This window comes from Manis javanica, chromosome 15 (genome assembly GCF_040802235.1).
Source record: "Manis javanica isolate MJ-LG chromosome 15, MJ_LKY, whole genome shotgun sequence".
Taxonomy (NCBI): Eukaryota; Metazoa; Chordata; class Mammalia; order Pholidota; family Manidae; genus Manis; species Manis javanica.
In genome coordinates this window covers 9,931,584-9,954,948 of record NC_133170.1, presented here as the reverse complement: position 1 = coordinate 9,954,948, position 23,365 = coordinate 9,931,584, and the positions used below count along the sequence as shown (strand labels likewise).

General features: G+C 39.8%; 1 protein-coding gene across 4 annotated transcripts in view; it reads right to left on the bottom strand.

Moving 5' to 3' along the window:
• ITPR2 (inositol 1,4,5-trisphosphate receptor type 2) overlaps window positions 1-23,365 on the bottom strand; it is a 417,532-nt gene that overhangs the window by 256,914 nt on the left and 137,253 nt on the right. For all 4 annotated transcript variants that reach the window (XM_073223365.1, XM_073223364.1, XM_073223362.1 and 1 more), the window contains exons 22-23: window positions 5,904-6,097; window positions 2,520-2,649 (exon numbers count right to left, since the gene is read on the bottom strand). In XM_073223365.1, the coding sequence (XP_073079466.1) occupies window positions 2,520-2,649; window positions 5,904-6,097 (324 nt within the window). The remainder of the gene's footprint in view (window positions 1-2,519; window positions 2,650-5,903; window positions 6,098-23,365) is intronic.

The following is a 23,365-nucleotide window of genomic DNA, read 5'->3' as shown; positions in this document are numbered from 1 at the left end:
TTTAAAAAGTCACAGTATAGTTCCACTTGGATTTCAATATTTTAAAGTGAAGTTTAAATTTCTGAATATATATTGCTATAAAGATACATCTAAACGAGCAAAGAGCACCATTTACAAAGTTGCCTCGTCTATGTAATTGAGTATATATGCATCAACTATTCATACACACACGCACACAGGGTGATGACATGAAAGGATAAAGCTTTTTAAAGAATCAAAATATACGTATAACCTGTTACTATCTGATACTTCCTAACAACATGATCTTCTTCCGTAAGCTTACTTCTAAAAATCTGATCCCTTCTTTATGGGACAGGTACTCAATTCTCTTTTTTATAATATGAACCAATCATGATTTCTTACCCATCCACACCACTAACACATTGAAGGTATCTTTCTTTAAAATAGCATTTTAAATGATAAGTCATGATTTATTTCTCATCTCCAAAGCACAGAATGAAAACAGAGCAAGACAGAAAAAGGGAAAAAAGAATTCTGCCCTAAAGGCTCTCTTTTGTGGATAAAATCAAAGACAAGGATCAGGTAATCAGAGAACTGGTTTTCTGGGGATGCCTCTAGACCTTCCCTCCCATACTTATAGACACTTAGTACTCCCATTTCCAGAAGTCTGGCTTCTGAGAGCAAATAATTTTTATGATAATGTCAATGCAACTGCCAGCAAGACTTTCTGGTTTTACTGTATCATTCTTGGAAATAGCCCTTTGGGGTTCTCTACTTCTGGGAAGCACAAAAACAACACTGTTGCAAATGTGCCAGAAATGACGTCTCACTTAGGCCAGCTTAACTCTGTCTGTAGAGGTATTATGCCTTTTGGACAGTTCTAATGAATGGGACAGCAGGACCCCCTTTTTAACTACACATGTACAATCACTGGATCATCTTGTCAAATGGATTGACAGACAAAGAAGAGGCAGATTCCTGACACTGTCACAGTGTTTGTGATTAAAAGAAAATTTCATATCTATGTATAAATCCTATTCCCAGAAACAGAATTCTGTTCAGTGTCTAAACTTTAATATGACATAATTTCCAGCCTGCAAGACTGGTCTGTTCTACCCAGGAAAATGGCGATTTAATATTTCACAGGTTTCATGAGGTATTTTCAATAGTCACAAAATTTTTACAATAACTTTTATGCTCTCATCATTATGCTCCTGTGCTCAAAGATGGAGTGGTTTCATTCTTCCACTTTTTAAATGTGAAAAATTGAAATATGGTACCAGCTTATAACCATGGAAAGTAAATACAAAACAAAACACACACATGGGAAAAACAACACCCACATTCAGACCTTTACAGAATGCCACGTTTTTACTCTTGAGTTGGGTGATGTCTTCCTATAAAACACCTTTCCTCCCAACAGCTGCATTTCATATTGCTCTTTGATCAAGGTTAAAAAAAAATTCTTTGGATTTTCACCAAAAGCAGCATAATGCTTAAAAGAATCAGGCTCGACAAAGACGGGTAAGATTCCTCAAGGGAGGAACAACCTAAGACAGGCACAGTCGCAGGGGGGCCATCAGGTGAGAAATTGGGGATCAATAGAGGTGAGGCTCAGAACCTCACCCCCCCCTGCTTTGAGAGAAATCTTCTGCATCTGTGGAAGTTTTGCTGCCCTTGTCTAGCTTGGATTAATACTTAGTCCATAGGCACACACCTGAATCATCATCTACATTTGCCCTCTTACAGCACTAAACTATGTTTTCTACCTTTATCTTGCATCTACCTACCACTTCAGCATTTTATTAAAAATAAAAATAATAATAATAATAAAGGGAGAAATGTGGGATCCACATATAAATCAAGTACAAAAATCAAACAAATATTTATATTTGACCTGATTGTTTATAGTTCATAATGCGTGATCAAAACCGAAAGTTTCTGTGATGACTGCCCTTGTACTGTTTACCATGTAAGAATTTATTCACTCTGTAAGAATTCGTTCACCGTGTAAGAACTTGTTCGTTATGCTTCAGAAGATTGGAGACTGACGAGAACTAGGCTTGAGATGGATTAATGATTGTGTATTGAGCATTGACCCCCCTATACTGAATTTTATTGTTGTTAACAACCATTTGATCAATAAATATGAGAGATGCCCTCTCAAAAAAAAAAAAGAATCAGGCTCGAATTGAAGAGGCCTCAAGAGGGAATCTCTACTCCATTACTTTCATGACCTTTAGCAAGTAATTTAACCCCTGTGGCTTTGGTTTTCTTATCTGTAAAATGGCACAATAAACAGTACCTCTACCTCCCAAAGTTGTAAAGATCACAAAAGACCTACATTCCGAGGACTCGGCACCAAGGAACAGCAAGTATCCTACCTGCCATTTGAGACAAGTGATTCAATGTTCTCTTTCATGAATGTTCTTTCATATCATTGGTGGAGACTATTTCTACATTTTGCCTCACAGACACACTACTGTGTTGTAAAAAGGTACTTTCAAATTCTCAGGGAAACAAAATACAAAGCATGAATATTGTCACAAAGGAGATACCTGATGGCACTAATGAATCCGGAGAGCCGCTGGCAGACGTTTCAGCATTTTCATTGTTCTCTCCAAATTCCTTCTTATATATTGACAGCATATATGAGATCCTATAATCTAGTCTGACACTCAGGATAAACTATAAGAAATATTAAAAACACAATTTTCTTTAATTAACATACTGTGTAAAAATACAACTAATTACATGACACCAAGAACAATACAACTGTCAACATCTCATGAACTGATGAGAAACCTCATTGGTTAAACTCTTGACATTTCAATTGCGTTTATGTTCATCAGTCAAAAGGCTAAGAAAAGTGATGCATTTCCATTAGCCAATGTCAGTAAAACCCCAAAGCAGTGTTTGGAAAGAACACCTGGTTCCCCATGATTATCTCCCAGCATTCCAGGTTGAGGTACCCTTTAGATCTGGATGAAGAGGTAATGATGACACAATTCCACTGAGCACTTAACAGAGTGTCCATTATCTCTGGGAGGAGACCACTGAAGGTCTCTGGCCCTCGTTCATGCACAGAAAGGCTAAGGTTTCAGCTACAATAGGGTGGATTTTGGCTCTACCACACATTCCTGGATCGGGGCTACAAAAGGGCAGCTGGAATAATAGCATCAGGTTTACCATGGATTTGCTTCCCTGGTGCCGGTTGCAGCCTGGGTTTGTGGCACCTTTGTTCTCCTTAACAGATGCATTGGCAGAAACTAAGGTCCCAGTCTGGGCTAGGCACTATGAAGAATGCAAACACCCTCAAGACACCAAGAATCGAGTTGGTAAAACAAAATACAGCATTGTTAACATAATTAGGAAATTATCAAGGGCTTCCCCATGTGGTATAGAATCCAATGGAGACCCAAGAAAGAAAAGTATATGCGACAGATTTCGGAGTCGAGAAGGGACTTCCCAAGGAAGAAGTGGTTTACACGGGGCTGCCCTCCGCCCCTCAGGTTTGCCTGGGAGAGCCCTGGGTAACCTTTTCTCCCAGCATAATCATTGTGAGCGCCCCCTACACTCTCATTTGGACAATAAACAACAATGGTCACATGACTTTTAAGAAAACGGCACAATCTAACCTTATCCCTCACTATCTACACCACCCTGGAGAGCGCCCCCTGTCCGGTTCCCTCATTCTCTCTCTCACTGCTCTGTGCCAGCGTCACCACATGGATTCACCTGCAGCTTCTCTCTCACCTTCTCACATTTGTTCAGTGTTCACTTTACCTGGAATAGCCATCCCATAATAACCAGCTTTTGACATATCCTCCAGTTTAAATCCCTTTTTAAATGAACCTCTCTCAACTTTTTATTTTCCTTTTTGCTCACTCAACACATTATTTACACCTATATAGGACTCAAGGTGACTCGCCTCTCCGTCCCTGTCTCTCTCCTCTGCCAGACCTTCGTGCTCCTTATGGGCAACAAATGCGCTCCATGTCAGCAGCACTCCCTTAACTTTGACAAACACTTGTTAAGCCAGGCTCTGAGAAAGATGCCAAGGGTACAAAACAGGTGCCAGGGACACAAGACCTGCCTCTGAAGAGCTCATAATCTAGAGGGGGGAAAACACACCAAAGAGCCTCCTTTACTAACATGCGCCAAGCGCTGCAGCAATACTGGTGAACTCATTCTAGTCAATAACGGGATTTTCAGGCAGCAGACAGATCGTGGGAAAAGAGGGCAGAGAAAGTGCCATTAGCTGTGGCAGCCCTGAGCGGAAGGGTGGAACAGAAGCCAGACCCCAGGTGATTAAAAAAAGGAAGGTTCTGTTTTGTTTAACCTACGTACAGAACAAATTAACAAAACACAAATTCATGAAAGACGTACTAACCTTTAAAGATGAGTACACGAAGATTTCTATTTTATAAGTATGACCAAAATGAAACCTTTCATCCTCTAGTATATTTAATCATGAGAAATATACAGAAAAAGGGTGGAGGGAAAGGCTAAGCACAAAAGCAGAGAAAGAGAGTTGAGAGAGGGCCAAAGACAGAAGGAGAAAATGAGGGAGAGAAATAAAAAGGCTGAGAGAGAGAGATACTCAAAATGATGGGAAAAACAAAGGAAGATTGAGAGCAGGAGAAGCCGGCAGGAAGCGGGAGGGAGACAGGCCTAAGGAACGTGGCTACAGAGACATTTCTGAGATGTTCTAAGAAAGAAACACACTCAAGAGCGGTACGCAGGAGCACAGACATCGTGAATCAGACCAGATCCCGAACACAAAATGAGTGGGAACAGAGGTTCAGAAAAAAATACATCGAGAGCCCAAGAGGGGGAGCAAAGATGAGTCAGCCCTGAACTGCGCTGCCTCGGTGTCTCCAGCTCCTCACTCTTTAGCTGATACAGATGGTTTTTTTAAAATGCTGACTTTCTGTACCTGTGGCTGAAACGAGGGCACCCGCTTTAGCGGCTGGCCCGAGTGGGATGCTGTTAGGCTGTGGGCTCCTTAGGTCCACGGGTCAGCTGATCGCTACCTTTCTCGGTTTAAGAACAGGAAAACCAGGTCATTTTTCAGGGTCATGAACACTGTTGGGAAGCCTGCCAGTATTTCTCAGGATTTAGCCTTGGGAATTCTTGAAGGAACTGTGAAATCTTTTACGATTATAAATCTAATTACTTCAATTACAAATGTACAGACCCTTCCAGGATTACTAACCCACTTCTAGTAGCTCAACCTATGTTAAATTATGATGAGAGACTTAGTAAACTGTATCCGGAATCTTAATGGATCCTTGAAAACTCCAGGCTCCATTCTCAGAATCTGTAATAAGTGCTATAATTAAAGTATCATAAAACTACTTTTCAAACTTTAAAATAAATTTAAAAATGCCAAGAATTTATAGCTACAGTAATGGGGGATTTTATTCACTAAACCAGTAAGCACAAAGTAATAATTTATCTCCTCTAAATTCAGAGCTAGGTATTAGACTAGGTTAATTTTTTAGAATATATATTAGTCCTAACCTCTTAGAAACAAAACCACAAAAAGAGACAGTCTTTATAATATCAATATTATAATACAAAAATATAAGTAATTTATATATAAATAAAATACTAAAACCAATTATTACCATTTTTGTTCATAATGAATAAAACTCCCAGTTTCTTGCTACAATGAAAACCTAGATACATAGGATCGTATGTCAGATGCAATTAAAAATAGGAAAAGAGCTGGAATTCAATCTTTACTTTGCCTGCTCTGAAATCCTTCTCGTGTCCGTATGAGATTTCTTATGAGGCTTGTCACTGACTTAAAGAAATAAAATCAGATCACCAGTAGTTCAGAATGTTTACACCGTGATTTGGAACAAAGAGGGTAAGAAGTTAAACCACTTAGGACAACTAGCTCTTTGTCACTTCCCTTCCGTTAGACAACATACCTGCAAAATCTCGATAATCTTCAGTTTGGTGTCCATCACGGTCACGTCCTCGTGCTCGGCAGAGCTGCTGTGCTTGCTGGGATGGGCGCTGGGCTGCACGTCGGGCACACTCATGGGGAAGATGGAGCCTCTGCTGAGCACCATCTGGGTCATCATCTCCCCCACGCCGTGGATGGTCCTCATGACATTGTTTCCTGGCACAAGAGAGGTCCTTACGTCAACACACACGCCTGGTGGGGCAAGTGCGGTTCTACCCAGCTGGAGATGCCCACACTGGAAACAGGACGGGGAGAGGGGCAGGGTAGGAATCGGGTCCGCATTGCGTAGCTCTTCCCTTGCAGATACAGATACTGCGGACACATTTCAAAATGACCCACTTTGAAAATGAAAGTTCACTTCTCTCCGAAAGCGCCCGTCCACAGCGCACCGAAGGTGAGGCACCCAATCAGGTCCTCCTGGAGCACAGGGAGTCCCTGTGCTCTCACACCGACTCAGGCCCTAACTGTCACAATCGTGAGAAGGCAAGGTTTTTGATCGATGCGCTCAAATGAGTTGCAAGGGAGGATACAAAGATGACGTGAAGACATCTGAATGGTCGATAGGGTCCTAATCCTACCCTCAAACCAAGGACTTTCCAGCTTGTGTACCTTTCACAGCGCTTTTGAAAAGAGTTTGTCGGGAGGATTGTACAACTTCATTTGAAGAAGAAAGTGTTCTCTGGGAAAGAAGCGTGCATCAGCCCATACACCACCCATTCCTTCATCCGAGTTGAACAGAAAGTCATCACTCAAAATCCACAAAAAGCAATTACATTTAAGGTAACTATGAAAACACATTAATGACAAACACAGTCGTTTTCAATGAGGGATGACACCCCTTCTGCAGCTTCTCCTGAGTTTGGCCCGTCACTCGTTTGTCCAGTAAAACAGCCCATCTCCCGTCCCTCCCCCTGACCACAGCAGCCAAGCCAAAGGACCCAGCCGGCGCTGCCACTATTTACTTCCTCCAGCCTGAGCGCTGTCTCTCGCTTCTAAATCCCTACAACAGGCAACAGATTCAAAACAACTGTCTGTTTTCCTTTCAGAAGACGGGTCTTTGCTTCATGCATGTTCATGGAGCTTTGCCTCAAGCACAAGCCTAAGAATCTGGTAAAGAATTCTCCTCTCCCCAAGTGTTGCGGGGAGAAAGAGAAATAAGATGGGATGAGATAAAACTCTCAGTTCTAAAGAATACAAACTACAGAAATACCTACAGGATAGGAAGGCAAACACATAAAGAAAAGGAAAATTTTTAAAGTATCACTGTAAAGAATCCTGATGGTCCTATGCAGACCGACCACAATTACCATCAAGCCACTGGTAACTACTATTATTTGTACACAGTGAAAAGTGAAATGCCTTTTAAAATACATTCTCTTACCTATATATGAAATTAGTATACATAAAAGAGAGTGGTACTCAAAGCGTACAGTTTTGAGTAGGCAAAGAAATAATGCTTTTTCTCTGGTTTTCCTTCTGAAAGTCTAGAACCTTTTATACCACTGCTGGCATAAAACAAAACAAAAAAACAAAAACAAAAATGGGGGTTCGGGGAAGATAAGAAAAAAAAACATATGCAATGTCAGTTCCAAGTTCGGACGAGGTTGAGACAAAGGGTCTGAGACAGTCCGTGGTTCTCCAGCAATCACAGCCAGTTGACTATTTCCAAATCCCCACACTGTGCGCTGCATGGACTGCAGTAAGGCACATCTGGTTGTTGGCAAATGGTTTTGGGTCACCAATGTTCAACCAGGTCATTTATCCGCGTCCTGATTCCAGTATGTACATGTGTTAGGCTCCAAGAGATGCTGTCTTCCCACTAACACAGAACAGCTTCCTTTGTTATTTTTACCCACTTCCCACAGACACTCTTGGCACCCACAGTGTCTGCATCTTATTTAGATTTGCATGGAAAATAATCATCTAATGTGAATGATTATTAAACAGAATGTTAGCCCAGACAATTCTTTTCCCCAAACACAGACCCTGTCACCAGGAAATTAAAATCTAGAGGCCAGAACCATAATAATATGTAACACATGTTGTCAATGACATGGGAGGGCTCATTTGAGTTCTACCGCATCTTAGATGCCTGTGGCTTGGGCCTGCCACAAAGCCCTCTGTACATCTCCATGTATGGCCAACTCAGAGGTCTCAAATTAAAAGATGCTATATTTTCTGGAGATGCATGGTGGTGATGAGAAAGGCTTACACTGTGAACTATTATAGCTTGAATAGCATAAGTCAGGTGGCACATAAATCACAGACGTGCTAGGCTCCTGGTATCCACTTTCCACAGAAAAATTTCTAATTCTAGACTGTTGCAATAAGTCAGGGGTGATCGATCCTCAACTGCAAAAGAAAACATCTTACTAGTTATCTTCTGAACCATAATTAGCTAATAGTACCAAAAAATTCTCAGTGGAAAGGCTACTGTATTATCATATAAATCCTCTGAACAAATTAATCCCTAGAAATTCAGCTTTTCTAAGTCTTCCTATATTAAACCAGAAGCCAGAATTTCCATTTATGTATATAGTGTGTTGAGATAGTTTGAAAAGATGGGAGCCACCTTTGTTAAGCAAAATTAAGAAGGAGTTGCTTAGAAACAAACATAGATGGACTATTCAGGTTCTTTCATTACATGATTGTACAATTATTTTTACTAATCTTAATTCCTTCAAGAGAAAAATGCAAAAGAAAGATGTGTACACTAAACACATATTGGGAACGGCGACTGGGTAGAGACTGGGAATACAGTGCTGTTTCTTTGATGGTTCCAATAAGCCAAGTTCCATTACCAATTCCAGAGAAGTGAAAAGCAGTAAGGAACTTCCATAACACTAATGCTGTGCTGACCATAATTTAAATTTTCCCTATTCAGAAGTCATTTTACTGCTGGTGATCATTGTTGGGTCCAAAATCATCAAGAGTTACATAGATTTATAGAAGGTGTAAGGGATGTAATGGAATCGACTGAAATTTACCTTGGATCTGTTGGTATTTATTTTATTTAAAGTCAACTTTATCTGTTCTTTTTCTATTAGAAATACTGTTCTCTCATGAGAATAAGAATAAAGTGTGATAACATAAGAATAAAAGTGATAACCTGAATTTTAAAAATTTCAGGTAGACATTTCTCAAAGTTTCTCACATATATGAGATAATAGACACGTCTGATTAGAAGAGTTCTGTGAATAATTGTTCACAGCACTTTAATTGTTCTGTGACTACGAAAGTCAGCTCAATGTTTTATAATAGAAGCCAAAAATGGGTAATCCAAGCACCATTCCTACTTCCCTGAAAACATAATTTTTTATAGTTGGATTTGAATAAATGCATCTGCTGCTATAATAATTCATTTGAAACAGAATGATGTTAAGCCATAAAGACATGACTCAAGAAATCGTCCTACTTCCCATTACTGCTCAGCAGCTCCTTATAAAACCTCTACTTGCTGAAACACGCCTCCACTCTCTAGAACTGGAACAGTTTACTATTTCCAACATTCTCTGGAGCAGTGCCTCCTCCCAATGGTTGAGGGTCTAGGTTATAAAAGGACTCTGTGTATGCAAAGAAAAGAATGTGAATAAAAGATCAAAGCCTGAATTAAACTAGTGATATAAGCAGAGTGATAGCTAACATGGTACCAACCTGGATTAAATTGAAGATCAAGATTTAACTCTCTAAGACAACAGATAACCAGCACTCCCAATTCAAAGTTAGATCACAGAATTTTGGAAGCAAGACAGCCAGTCCATAGGGGGTTTTTAACTCCTTGTGCTGAACCTGCAAGGAACTTGCTGTTCCTTTCCCTGGAGTTCTCTTGCCCAGATGGTCATCTGACTTGCTCCTTCACTCCTTTCTGATTTCTGGTACAATGTCACCTCCTCAGATAGACCACTACTGGCCACTGTCTCTGACCTTCATTCACATCCGTGCACCTGTTTCACATGTCAGTCACAGTATTATCACCATTTCTTATCATACAGTGTATTTATTGTTCTGGTTTTTGTACCCCCTTCAAAAAGAACATAAGCTTCATGAAGACAGGGTTCTGCCTGGTTTGCTGATCTGTCTCCACTCCAACACCTGGAATAGTGTCTGACAGGTAGCAGCCATTCAATCAGTGTTTGTTAGGTGAATGCATTAATTAAAGAAAAAGAGATTAGATGAACCAATGAATTATTAAAAATGAAAATGACTTTTTTTTATAAGGTTTATATAAAAAACTGGATCTCATTAAAAATATCCCATCTTTCATCAAGGTCAATGTTTGCTTCCTTTCCTTTATATTTTCCTAAATTTTTCCAAAAAGCATATATAATTTCATGTTACTTAAAAACTTAGAAAAAGGTAGTAAAATAGATACCAAGGAGATAAGAGAAATCACATAATCTGCCTTTATTAAGGGCATTTCACATCCCATATACTTGGTTAGGTCACACACATCCTTCCCAGTAGGGTGAGGGGTGGTGGGACCCACCCCACTTTACTCAATCAGAAAGTGGCAAAGCCTCAGATTCAGGTCAACTGATGTCAACAGGCAGCTTTTATTCCCCACCACGTTGCTTCACTAATAGACCAGCAACTTACAAGTTTCTAAAGATTTTATACTAGAACTCAAAAAACCTAACAAATGCAGAAAGAAAAAAATTACAATTAAAACTGTTGACTAGAAATGTGGAATTACTCTTAATCATATAATGAATTTGCTCACACTATTCTCCAGTGAACTTACCCCACCAGTTTTCACTATATATGATGGGCTACACATGACTCGCAGCATTTTGTTTATATGACACAATTTACTTTCAAGGTCAGCCCCTGCTCGTAAAGTACTAAGTAACCAATGTCCATCTGGCTATCTACTAGGAACACTGCAGGTGGGAGGCCATAGGAGAAGAATTTACTGTATGGCTAGGAAAATATAAAACATATCCATAAAAAATTTCAGAACAAAGACAGATGCAGATGAGATAGTGATACCATATCATGGGCAGTACACAAATTTCTGAGCAATTCTTTTTAATTGGGAAAACTATCTTAGGGTGAGAAGAGCGCAGGGCAGCTTCGCAGAAGAGTCACAGTTTCGAGCTAGACTTTGAATGGAATGAAGTTTAGATTGATGTGATCTTTCTCAAATTACTTCACCATCTGGGTGCACAATCTTAATCCTAATAAAATACATTCCCATTCCTTGTGAGAGTAAAACTGTATGATAGTGCAAAAAAAGTCATGAAGAATAAAAAATACCATATAATTGTAATGTATTACTTCAAAGTGAAAAGTAGAGGACATGTGCATGCTTTCTCTACACCTCTGAAACACAGCTCTTCTCCATTTCATTTTGTTCTGGTATAGTGGTCACCAACTCACTAATAAATATGTGGTTCCATCATATAATCATAGCTCATAATTCCTTATACTATGGCATGATTGACACATAATTCCAAAAGAATAGTCAATGGGCAAAGCAGTAATATGACACCTAATTTTCTTCATTTTAAATAAACAATCATTGAATACAGTATGTTGATAACCCATTTCAGATTCCAACTTTGCAAAAGCTTAGAAATAGAACAAAGCAAAAGCTATTGAAAACATGTTACTAAAAACTAGTAATGCTATTATCCTGCTTTTTCTGAATATTAAGTAGATTGGTTAGAAGAAAATTATTTCCCATCCCACACCCTTAAGAAGTATTAGTGAAAGGATGAATTGAAAAAGCAATTCACACAAAACAGTAGAGTTCTACATCTCATTTTGGACTTCATCTCTGTCAAATACTGACAGAGTCATTTTGGTATTCCAAAGCACAAGATTTTAACTGCAAAACTGGTATTAAATTCTTAACAGCTGGTAATGCAAGCAATAAACAAATTACATGCTATTTTTATAATTGAGATGTAATTTAAATACAGTGAAATGCACAGATCTTAAATGAAAGGTTTCAGCAGTTTGGCCCAGGAAGGGCATACACCCATATAAGCCACATGTCCTCCAGAAACCGAACATGCCCATTAACCCAGAAAGCCCACTTTTTGCCCTTTCCCAGTTAATCCCCTCTACATTCTCCCTCACCACCACACCAAAAGCAAGCACTTCTCTAATTTATCACATTACCGATATACATTGAATAATGTAGTGTCATAGGTATGATTTTAGCTAAATGATTTTAGCCAAAGAGTACTAGTAAATTGACCATTGTTAAAGTACAGTAGGGCCTCTATCCCTTGCTGCTCTGCTGTAACCTTAACCAGATAAGTATTTTCTGTCAGTAACTGGTAAAGTCAGAGACAGCATGTTTCTCCATTGCAAAGATAACATGAAATAAGGAAGGATAATAGATATAGCGAATGATTACATCAAATCCCAAAACAACATTGACAGTTGGAAAACTAATGGTAAAACCAAAACATAAAATGCCTTGTACTTAGGTCCAAATAAAATCAACTCAAATATATGAAGGGGGATATGTGATGTAACAGCACAGATTAAAACTTTAGTTGCGTTTAATTCAGTAGGCATCAATTCTATGTCATCATTATCAAAAACATTCATTTTCGCCTAGACTGCTTTACAGAAGTAAAGTGTTCAGAAGGAATGAGAAAATAACTGTCCTTGGCCTCTGTGACGGTCAAACCAGTGATCAGAGATACCAGAATCATAAGAAGGAGCTGCTGAAGCAACTGCAGATGATTACAAACGGAGGAGGAGGCACTCAAGTGATGTGCTGGCCATTTCCAAACCCAGAACTGACATGCGTTAGTGATGTTAGATTTCACGCGGCTCCAGGAAACAAAAGTAGGGCTGCCTGTTGGAAGTCAGAGGAAGGAATGTTTAGGATGACAAAAAAGAGCTGGTCCTTGGTGCTTTTGGAAATAAGGACCTGCTCTTGTAGCAACAGAATCTTGGTCACCCAGGTGTTCAAGGGATCCTAGATGACCATTTGTAATGGGGGTTATGTGAAGATTTGAAGTTCTTACATTGTGTACATGATTTCTACAACCTCTTTGTATGCTAAGAGTCTACAAGTCTATGTTTGCGTTCCAACAATGCCCTTTATTATAGGTCACTGGTGGGCTCTTCATCAGAAATTGAGAGACCTGGGGAACTGACACCCAGTGCATGAACACTGGAGGCATCAGATTCAGAGGTTCAAACAATTTTTAAAATTAGAGGAAATAAGTGGGTTAGAGAGAAGGTAAGGACAACGAGGTCCTCTTTAGTCATTCTCATTATTTGTGAGGTCATCCCTAAGTCCTGCTGACGTCCCACTAATTTGGTCATGTTAGTAGCTCTTCCTGGGTGCCAGGTGTCATCCATATCATGCCTAGGTAACTCCAGAGATTTCAAAGTCACTTTATAGCTTACAGAATAAGAATTAATTCCCCACTTAAGCTGTTTCACCCGCTGTGCGGCTAATACCTTTGAGAACCTAAAACCTCCAAAACTATAGATGATGCCTTTGTTTCTGACACAAACTACAGAAACACAGACAAACCTAGAATCAGTCTCCTGCCTCTACTGAGTCAAATTAATTACAAAATATAACAAAATAATTTATGTATTCTAACTTTATGTGACTAACCCCTGATTAAGAGAATTCTGAGGAATTTATAGAGTTACTTCATGACTTAGTATGCATCATATACATTAAATTCTTCCAAAATTTATTGACCTATACAGTTAGCAAGTGAATCATTGAACCACAATATTGTGCTAAGATGGTGCATCAGAGACCACTGAACAGATTTAACATTAATCATTAACACCACTAAGACAAGTTGCAGTAACAAAATACCAAGAAGTATTTTAACATTAACTGGCATTTATCATATTATCTCTGTTCACTGGAAGGTGGGAAAGCCAAACTCAAAGTTTATAAGTGATAAAAGGGAAACAATCATATATTTGGAACGTCATGGTCGAGAAAACATTTTTATCATTCAAGTACATACATACTTATATAAGTCATGTACTTTACACAAACTCATTCATCAAATACATTTCATTCAATAGATATTTCTGAAAGCCAAATATGTTTCCAATGGTATATCAGCCATGGCACAAGTCAGCTACAGAATCAGAAATAGAATCTAATTTCCTAATTTTTCTCCCCACTTTGATTCTCCCAGTCAATACAATTGAATCTTTAGTATTGCATTATCTAGGTAGTAACTCAAAGAGTCAGGGAGGCTGTTGTATGTTTACTAGGAAATGCAGACTTAAAAAAATATTTACGATATTAACAAAAGAAAGGCACGAATGCATATTTGAAATATTAGGATCTCTACATATTTTTTCCTTCAAATGCATGCATACTTATAAGACAGGTCAGTTACACTCACCCTAATGATAAGCAAGTTACGAAAGTATGAGATACAGAAGTGGTCCGTTGAAATGTGTCTAAGAGGAAAAATTGTTCACTGGGGAAACACCAAGAGACAGAGCTAGAGGAATCTAATGCAGATTATGAAGACGACAGGTGCCAACTTAAGGAACTGGGCTGTGATCCTTTAGGGATGATGAGAGCTAGTCAAAGAGGTGGAGGATGGGACTCAGAAGAATCCTTAAGTTGGAATGTGGACAAAGAGCCAAAACTAAAGTCAGAAAGCTCAGTTCGAAACCAACTGCAGGGAGTGAGGAGGACACCCAACTTCAAGAGACATTTAAGTGGTCAAACTTCTAAGACTTACGATTGAAACTTTGTTTCTAAGACAAAGCCAAACAACTATTCCTGAGGAGGGGATTCTTGATTTTAGAAAACTTTTTTGATCTGGCCTGTAAAACAACTTCACATTCAATCTCAACTCTTTCAGAAAAACACCTGCTGTTTTGTACTAAACTTTCTGGAGAAACCTGGAAAAAGTAGAAAACAGAGTCCTAGCCAATGAAGTCATCTCTGCAGAAAGTAAAATCAGAAAGAACATCAACCAGGGTTGCAGGTTTTGTTTTAAAGAAGTGAAAAAGAAAGGAAACTTCAAAATTTGGCTGAGAAAGGTACAAGCTAGAGGGTCTTATGCAAAATATTTAATCTCTCTCTGAGTCTATTTCCTGGGCAAAATAGTGACCATAACGCCTAACCTGCTGGAGTGTGATGAGGATTAAAGATAAAAATATGCAAAAGATCTAGAGGTGGGCTAGGTGTTGAATATAAATAATAGATACCCTTATATAGTAATCTTTTGCCAAGCGTGTGGCCTGGCACATGCTAGAAACTCAGTATAAAGTAGCCATACTGCATAGTTATTCTCTGCCTACTTTTATAATATGCTTTTGATTTGAAAAAGAACATGATCTAGCAGAGCTTGTGTGTTTGAGACTCTCTTGATATAAAGAAGAGTAAGCCCAGAGTGGGGGAAAAAGTTCTCTTAGGCACCACCAGTAACTAAGAGAAAACCGGACAGTTACACAGGTACTTTTTCCCTAAAACTTATAAAAGCTTAAGCAAAAAATAAATAAATAAATAAATACAAGTGTAAAAGACATGATACATTAAGCCAGAAAGGACTTAGAAATGCAATCAACAAAGCACAAAGCTAGTAGGAGAACCACATTCAGAAGATCAGAATGCCACAGAAATCTCCCTTCATATCTGCAGAAGAAGATTCCAGAAAAGATTTGCTGTCCAGAGCAGGATTCTGATGCCAGTGGTTCAGGGGCACTTGGATACAGAGAGCTTCAGAATTTTTTTTTTTTTTTCACATATCTAGAACTTAAGTCATGCATTTAAATGCTTTAATGTTTTTATTTTTCTCCCGACCTCTATTTGCTGTAAGATCTTCATCATCTTCATTTTCTTCCTCATTATCTATGAGATCTTAATCTTGTCCTACAGTTTTCCCATGGTACTTTTCTGGAAGTTCCCTTCGGTGGGTGCCGGTGATGGTCCTGCAGATTGGGAGACTACCTGGAGGACAGACAGCCCTCACACGTCAACCTTCCATGTGGGCCGAGCCGCCTGAAGAGAGCCGCCTCAAGCAAGGTCACACGCCCATCCCAGGGCAGCCCACGGGGGCACAAAGGCTCAGCCCCTTGGCCCCAGTGGGGGGCAACTCTGCAGCACAGCCCAACCCAGCCTCCAGAGGCTTCCACTAACACGTCACCACAACCCTCTTCGCCCCGTTTCCCTTCCATAACACTGATGGTGATGCAAGAACTCTACCTAATAAACCTCCTCCGTGCTGATCTCTGTCTCAGAGTCCGCTTCCTGGGGAACCCAACCTGCAAGCAATAACTCGAGGGCTTCTGGGGAGATGGTTGCCATTGCTGCTGACGTTCAGAAATCAGTGGAGGAACCTCAAGCATTATGAGAAGAATAAGCCCATCTGACACATACACACATACACACGAAGGGATGGAGAAAACATCACTGACGATGGGCCTGCACACGTGTCCCTGCCTCTCCTTTGAGTCTAAAGCTTCCTTGATGGAAGTTTATGAACTGGATGTAGAGAGGGTGTAGGCAGAAGGGAACAGCATATGGGAAGGAGGTAGGTGTGAGGAACGAGATAGCTTGTGGAGATAAGACAAACCAGTCTGAAGCAAAGGGACATTGCTGAAAACAGAGATGAGGCAGGACAGGGAGAAGAGTAACGCCACCTAGAGGACAATCTCAAGAGGCCAAGTAGCGTTGGGAAAAACTAAGCCCAGAAATCACTGAAAGAGATTTCCAAGTGATGGGTGGTAATTGTGGTATCTTCTCCTGGCCAGTAAACCTTGCTAACATTTCTGAGCACTGTGAACTCTGCTGCAAACTTAAATCCTTCACAGGACCTGAAAAGACTTTAGTCAAATGAAAACTTAAAAGGAGCTGAAGGAATGCAGGAGAGTCCTTAAAATGAAGCTGCCTTGTACCTAAGAAACTTGCTCTCTGCTTACAGTCAACATGATGGTTCTTATTTCTGTTCTTTCTCATTCCCCACATCCACATACATAACCTCCCAGTCTCGCCTGGCACCCAGCTAAGTCCCTTTTTGTTTGCTTGCTCTTTTTGTGGCACACTCAGTATTTTAAAGTAGTCTAGCTGGGGCCTTTACAAAGAGGAATCACGGCTATTAACGAGGAAATATGTTCCATGGATATTTGCTAAAAGGAGTGTTTTGCAATACACATTAAAAAGAACACGATTCAGTGAGCGAGTGAGAATTATACACTCATCTTCAAAGAATCACAGTTTTGAACTGAAAGGAACCACAGAGACCACATTTAGACTAACCTCCTAATTTTATAAAGCAAGAAATGTTTTTCTGGCAGGCTTTTTTGCCTGCAAATATTTTCTTCCTTTCCCACCCATATAACAGTATTGAAAAATGTTTCTGCTCTACCGCCCATCTCCATGTCCCTTCTCCTCTTTAACAACTATGCTGCCAGAAAGAGCATTTCAAGGTGGATCACGGGAGGTCCCCGCCAAGGCAAAAAATAAAAGTTAAACAGAATGAGCAGCTCGTTCTTTGCCACTAGACAGAGAATTAGCACGATTTGACTCTCGCCCCCAAATCTCCTGGGGCAGGGGTGCCTCTGGACATACACATATCCGAAGTGCCTCTCACCACCCCTTCTCTCCTCTTCATCCTGGGTTGGGCCCACAGGGCCACAAGTCACCCAGTATATTCAAAATACTTTTAGGCCAGGGCACGATTTCAGGTGGTTGTGGTGACCTGCTGCTTATTCTCTAAGACCAAAGGCCCTTCAGCCCCAAACCTGAAATCTCAAAGGAAAGAAAATCCTAAAAGTAAATGGAATTCTCCACTGACTTTTTTAGTGATTTTCCCTTTTTCAGTATTGTAGCATATATGCCAATGGAAGAGATTATCTGGTTACTGCTGGGAATAGGTCCATCCATATTTCAGGGCTTAACTGTGAGAACTCTCAAGAATTTGATGTTGTTAAAAAAAAAAGCAAAATATCAGAAGATATAAAGAAGCTATTCAGCTTTTGTTGGGTCTTTCAGCAGTTTCCTGAGATATTATCTTTTCAAATCGTGGTGAATTCAAGGGCAGGGAGTCAACAATGGAAAGAAGTGATAGTTGTGGCCTGGACCCCCTAACAAGGCCTAAATTTCCTGAGTGGTTAAGAATTCATTGCTCACGTTGGAGGTTTAAATGTGGATCTGTTCCATTCAAACAGCAAACAGATACGTGGGAAGATATTGACAGAATAACTAAATAATAAATTAGATGCACACCATTTCCAGAGTGCATCAAGTGCCACACTCTGTTCAAAGGGAGCTGCGACCTACTCCCACTATTCAGAGTTAACGTGTTACGTGCCCATTAGGAGAATGTACGTGGTGTTCACACTTGTCCCCAATTTAAATTTACCAAAATGACTCTCTAGTGAAGCCAAATATACCCAGCCTGCTGTAAGAAGTAATGTTAACTGGTGGTAGTATCACTCCTTGGACTGCATACCATTCGGTAAGTATAACGAGTAAAGAGGCAGTCGTGTTTTTAACGGCATGTACTTCTGAAAGCACATTTAACATATCTGATTTATCAGCCAGTATATGCATTTGCTTAACCCCTACATGTGACAAACAGGAGCCCCGCGTGACATAATCCTTCAACCCAAAAGATCAATCAGGCTGAATGGTGCCTGTGCATTTTAACTCACTATGAGCAAACGACGGGTGTCAGGCGAAGCAAACGGACTCAACAACGCAGCCTGCTGGGACTGAATATATTTGTTTGAAAACAGTATTTCCTTTCTTCAGTGAGTACACAGCCAATGAAAGGTGCTGGATTGATAGTTGTGAAGATCAGATCTTCTGTTTCACTACAGTAAAAGCCAAGGCACTGCCAGCTCCCGTGCCTCCCCGTTGGTACGCCTGGATAATTTTCTGAATGGACGGACCACCTTTACGGCACAAAAATGAAAAGCTGCTTCTGAACCTACCAATCTCTGCCAACAATACCAACTGAAAGCCACAGTGGATGGTGAGCAGGCTCAGCCTGGGAGCTAGATTCTGACCCCCAACCGACTCTGGGATGAGGACAACTCACAGTGACACCGGGGTGGCCTGCCCTGTACCTGAGGACCCAGGGGAGGAAAACTTCTGTAACTGCCACTTTCCAAGACAAGCATCCCCACCACCTCAAACACTATCACCGACATCTCCGCCTACAGGATGTCCCGGAGAAACCAGTGAATGGTGTGCATGTGCACCCTGTGACAGACGGGAGCCCCTAAGACAGGCACAGAACGCAACTCCAGGAACGGAACGCCGTTTCCTCCTGGACAGACTCCTTCTCCGTCCCCCGGGGTCTGACCTGACAACTACAGAACACGTTTCTCTCAATGTCCAGCCCCAGCTGTGCAGGAGCAGAATTAGCAAGCAGTAAGTGGCATTATTCTCTCTAAAAGAGAAAGATCTGGCTCTACTGCCCAAAATTGTCCACAGTAGGAGAAAAGAAAACTGTTATCACTTACTTGAAGGAATCGGTCTGTCTAGCAGCAATGCTTATAAAATTACTTTCTATATTTTTAAAAATGGTGCTTTGCCAAAAACTTCCAATTGAAATAAAGTTTCCCTAAACTAGGAAAATACAATCCAGGTCATTTGAGTAAAAAAGATCTAAGAGGAGGACACAGTGCGTATTGTCAGGTGCAATATCGCTATGGCCCCCAAGGCGCCCTTTAAGACACCAGTTCTATTTTTCCCCAGGGCCTTTACATAGGCTGGGATTTCCTATCTGGCATCAACCTCTGTCTGATCCTGGATCACAGGACTTTTTCCCAGGCTTGACAGTCCTGTCTCCGCATTTGGAGATTCCAGAAACGTGTTCTCTCTTGCTCTTTTGTTAAGACTTCATAGAATCTAATTGAACTTTTGTCAGAAATTTATACTCTGATAGAACTCAGCTATAATAACACACCTCCAAGGGGAGTTCCTTGTTAGTTGTTAGATCATGGTATGAGTTTAAAGTGTCATCTTATATATAATAAATGATCTTCCTTCTTGGCTAATTACTACTAACTTTTCTGTTTTGAAGTACTTTGCAATTTAAGGGAAGACTAGCAAGAATACGAAGAACTCATAATGCCCTCTGCCAAGATTTATTACATTCACAAATTCTGCCACCTTTGTTTCTTCTCTCTTTTCATACATACTCTGTCTTTATTTGAGAGTTACTTCCAGACATCACATCATGACCTCAATTCTCGATTCTTCAGTATGTATTTGCTATAAACAAGTACATTCTCTTATTTCACCAGAGTACAATTACAAAATTTGGGAAACAGATACAACACTACAACCTAATGTATAATCTATATTCAGATTTGACCAACTGCACCAATAATGTCTTCTGTAGGTAATAGTTTTCTGATCCCCAATCACCTATTGTAGTTGTCATGTCTCTTTAGTCTGGAACAGTTTCTCAGTCTGTTTTTCATGGCACTGATACTTTTGAAAGTTCAAATCAACTGTTCTTTTACGCTGCCCACAATTTGTACTTGCCTGATAATTCCTCATGATTAGCTGGAAATACTGATTTTTGTCAGGAATACTAAATAAGTAATGTTGTATCCTTCTCCGTGCATCATATAGATAGAGTCACGTGATGTTGCTCTTTCCTGGTTTTTCTTGTATCTTAAACTCAGTATTTTGTTTACTTAGCCTGAAGAATATCTGTAAGACTGACACCCTACCTAAGTGTTAACTTTAACAAAAATCGATGAACCAAAATTCTTACATCAGTAACAATTTTTCTAAAACATTAGTTCATTGGACTAATAAATAATCAAGTGGTCGAAAAGATAGGAAGACTAATTTCTTATGCTTTAATTTTTAGCAATGCAACTAAATTACTAATGGATCCTAGGCAAGTTATTTAACCTGAATATGCTTTTCTATATTGGTACTTTAAAATTTTTCACAAAACAATCTAAAATCCATGCATAATTCTAATACACGTGCATACTGGCACCTTTTTAGCAACTAATGTATCCTTGTGAGGTATATTCTTTTCTATTTTAGATAATGTAAATAAAGACACATATTCACTTTTCAAATTCAATCAAAATTCAAATCATAGGGCTACAAAACTCTAAAATCCAGGCTTCTCCAACCTTCTCTCCTACTACTGTCCCCTTCTCTCACCTGACCTCAGCCACACAGTCCGTCCTGCTTGTGCTCACACATGCCAAGTTTACTCTGCCCCAGGGCTGTCTTCCTTGATGCATGTAGATCTCTGCTCAAATGTCAGAGAGGCTTTTTGGTCCAGTCAGCTAAAAACAAATGTCGCTCCCTTATTTCCTCACTCTCCATATTGCCATTCTTCATTTTCTTCAGAGCATTATCTAACATTACATTGTATATGCATTTTCTTTTTATCTGACTGTGTCCCCCAAAAGGGGGAGGATGAAATTTTTCCTTATTATTGTCTGTCTTCCCTGGGACTAAGGACTTTATTTAAGCTCACTGTCTATTCTCGGTGACTAGAACATGCAATTGCTCAATAAATGCTTAGTAAGCAAATTAATTAATGTCTCTCAGCTGAAAGACTGATAAAGGTATCCAAAGATGAATGAAGTTCATGAGAAAATATGAGAATTATAAAAAACATAATAAAAAAGGTGTCTTAGAGGGCAGACATGCTGCCCTGGACAGTGGAGAATGCAAACAAGATATTAGCAAATTTTCAGAGAACAGTAAAATACTTTTGTTTAGGGTAAAACTCTGAAAAAAGACCAGAAGCACTGAGACGAAAAGTCAAGATTAATTTCAAACGTCTTTAAGGATGGTTCAGGTCAAAGCAAACTGGGAATTGCACAGGCATCATACCAGGGAGCATCTTTCCTTTCCTCTTCTCTCCTTGTGCTTTCACAGGGCCTCCCTCTCCTGATCCCTATCTCCTCTGAATTTATACTATATAAAGCAGTTCTGTTATGCTATGTCTTAGAGATCACCATTCTGGACAATTTCACCATGTAGAATTCAGGTTATTTTTTATTTACGGAATGTTCTCTTGGATTGTAATTTTAAACATCAGTTCTGTTCCATCACTTTGTTTTCCTTCTCTGAGTACGCCAATTATTCAGATGCTGGCTCTTCTTTGCCTGTCTTCCATTTTGACCACTTTCTCTCTGACCCTCTGGCATTTGTGTCATTGCCCTGCCCTTCTTCAATGGTGTTGATTACACTTTCATTCAAATCTCTTCTCACTTTGACACTTTGTAATTCACTGTGTATTTCTAAACAAAAAACATAAAAGTCCACCATTTTATTCTGTTTCTTTCCTGAGTCCAGTCAACTTTCATTTCACTTCTTTGGGTTCTTGGCCCAATTCTAACCTAAGTTTTTGAATGTATGCTTCAAGGTGTTTTTCATATTCCAATGTTACTTGAAGATATTTAATTCAGTATAATTTATAATTTTTTTATGTTACAATTTTTTCTCTTTCATTGTTGCTTTCTAGAGAGGAATTTCCATTAAAGGAAATGTTTTGATTCTCCATTCTATTTGATCTTACAGTAGGTTCATATAGACAAAGAATGACTATATCTATAGACTTCTTGGGCAAAGTTGACAAAATGAGCTGGTTGACAGAATCTTTAGCTCAAAAGCACCCTCTCCTGTCAGAGTTGTGAAGTGCGGTGTTTTTACCTTGGTTTCCAGTGGTGGGGGCAATGGGAGCGAGATTATGTTTCTATCCTTCTCTTTGATCTTGGGGAATTCCGGATCTCCCTACCTTGCTTCTTTTTACCTCCACCAACAAGACTCTGAAGAGTGCCTCTCCTGGGCATTGACCTCATTCATTCCTAGGAGCATTATTTTTCTATAACTGCTACCTGTGTGCTTCTAAGGCCCCTCCTCTCTACTCAGTGCTCTTATCCACTTGGATTCTCTTTCAGTATGTTCACACTTAGCACAGACTCTCTCTTTCTGAGGGTAATGTGCACTCAGTCCCTTCTGGTCACTTCCACATGGTTTTCCCAGAACCACCTAACTGTCCACAGAGGCTTGTAGCCAGAACCTGTAAGACAGCCCTACTGAAAACTGATGTTACTTTTCTACTTAAATAACTGAAGTTTGTATTGTCCTCTGTCTTTTAGTTTGGTGAAAGTGAGGGATTTGTGTGGTTTACCTTGCTTCTCATCGATCTGTACAAATTTCTGGAAGATGGAGAAGGAAATGAGATTTAGGCAGCAGCAATTAATTACTTCAGCTACCTGGAAGTTGCTCATTTATAATTCTCATCTAGGTATTTCTTCCTGTGTCTGAAATTAGGTTTCTGGTTTTCCTTTTTGAATCTTGTAATGGATACTGCAGTGGACACACTGTGTGCTCTCTCCAGTCTAGAACTGAAGCATCTACTCTCTCAGTTGCTGGGCATGACTATTGACTTCCATGGCTCGGCTGTCATTAGAAGTGGCCCTCAGTCAAAGGGAACTGCTTTACCCAAGGTCACCCCC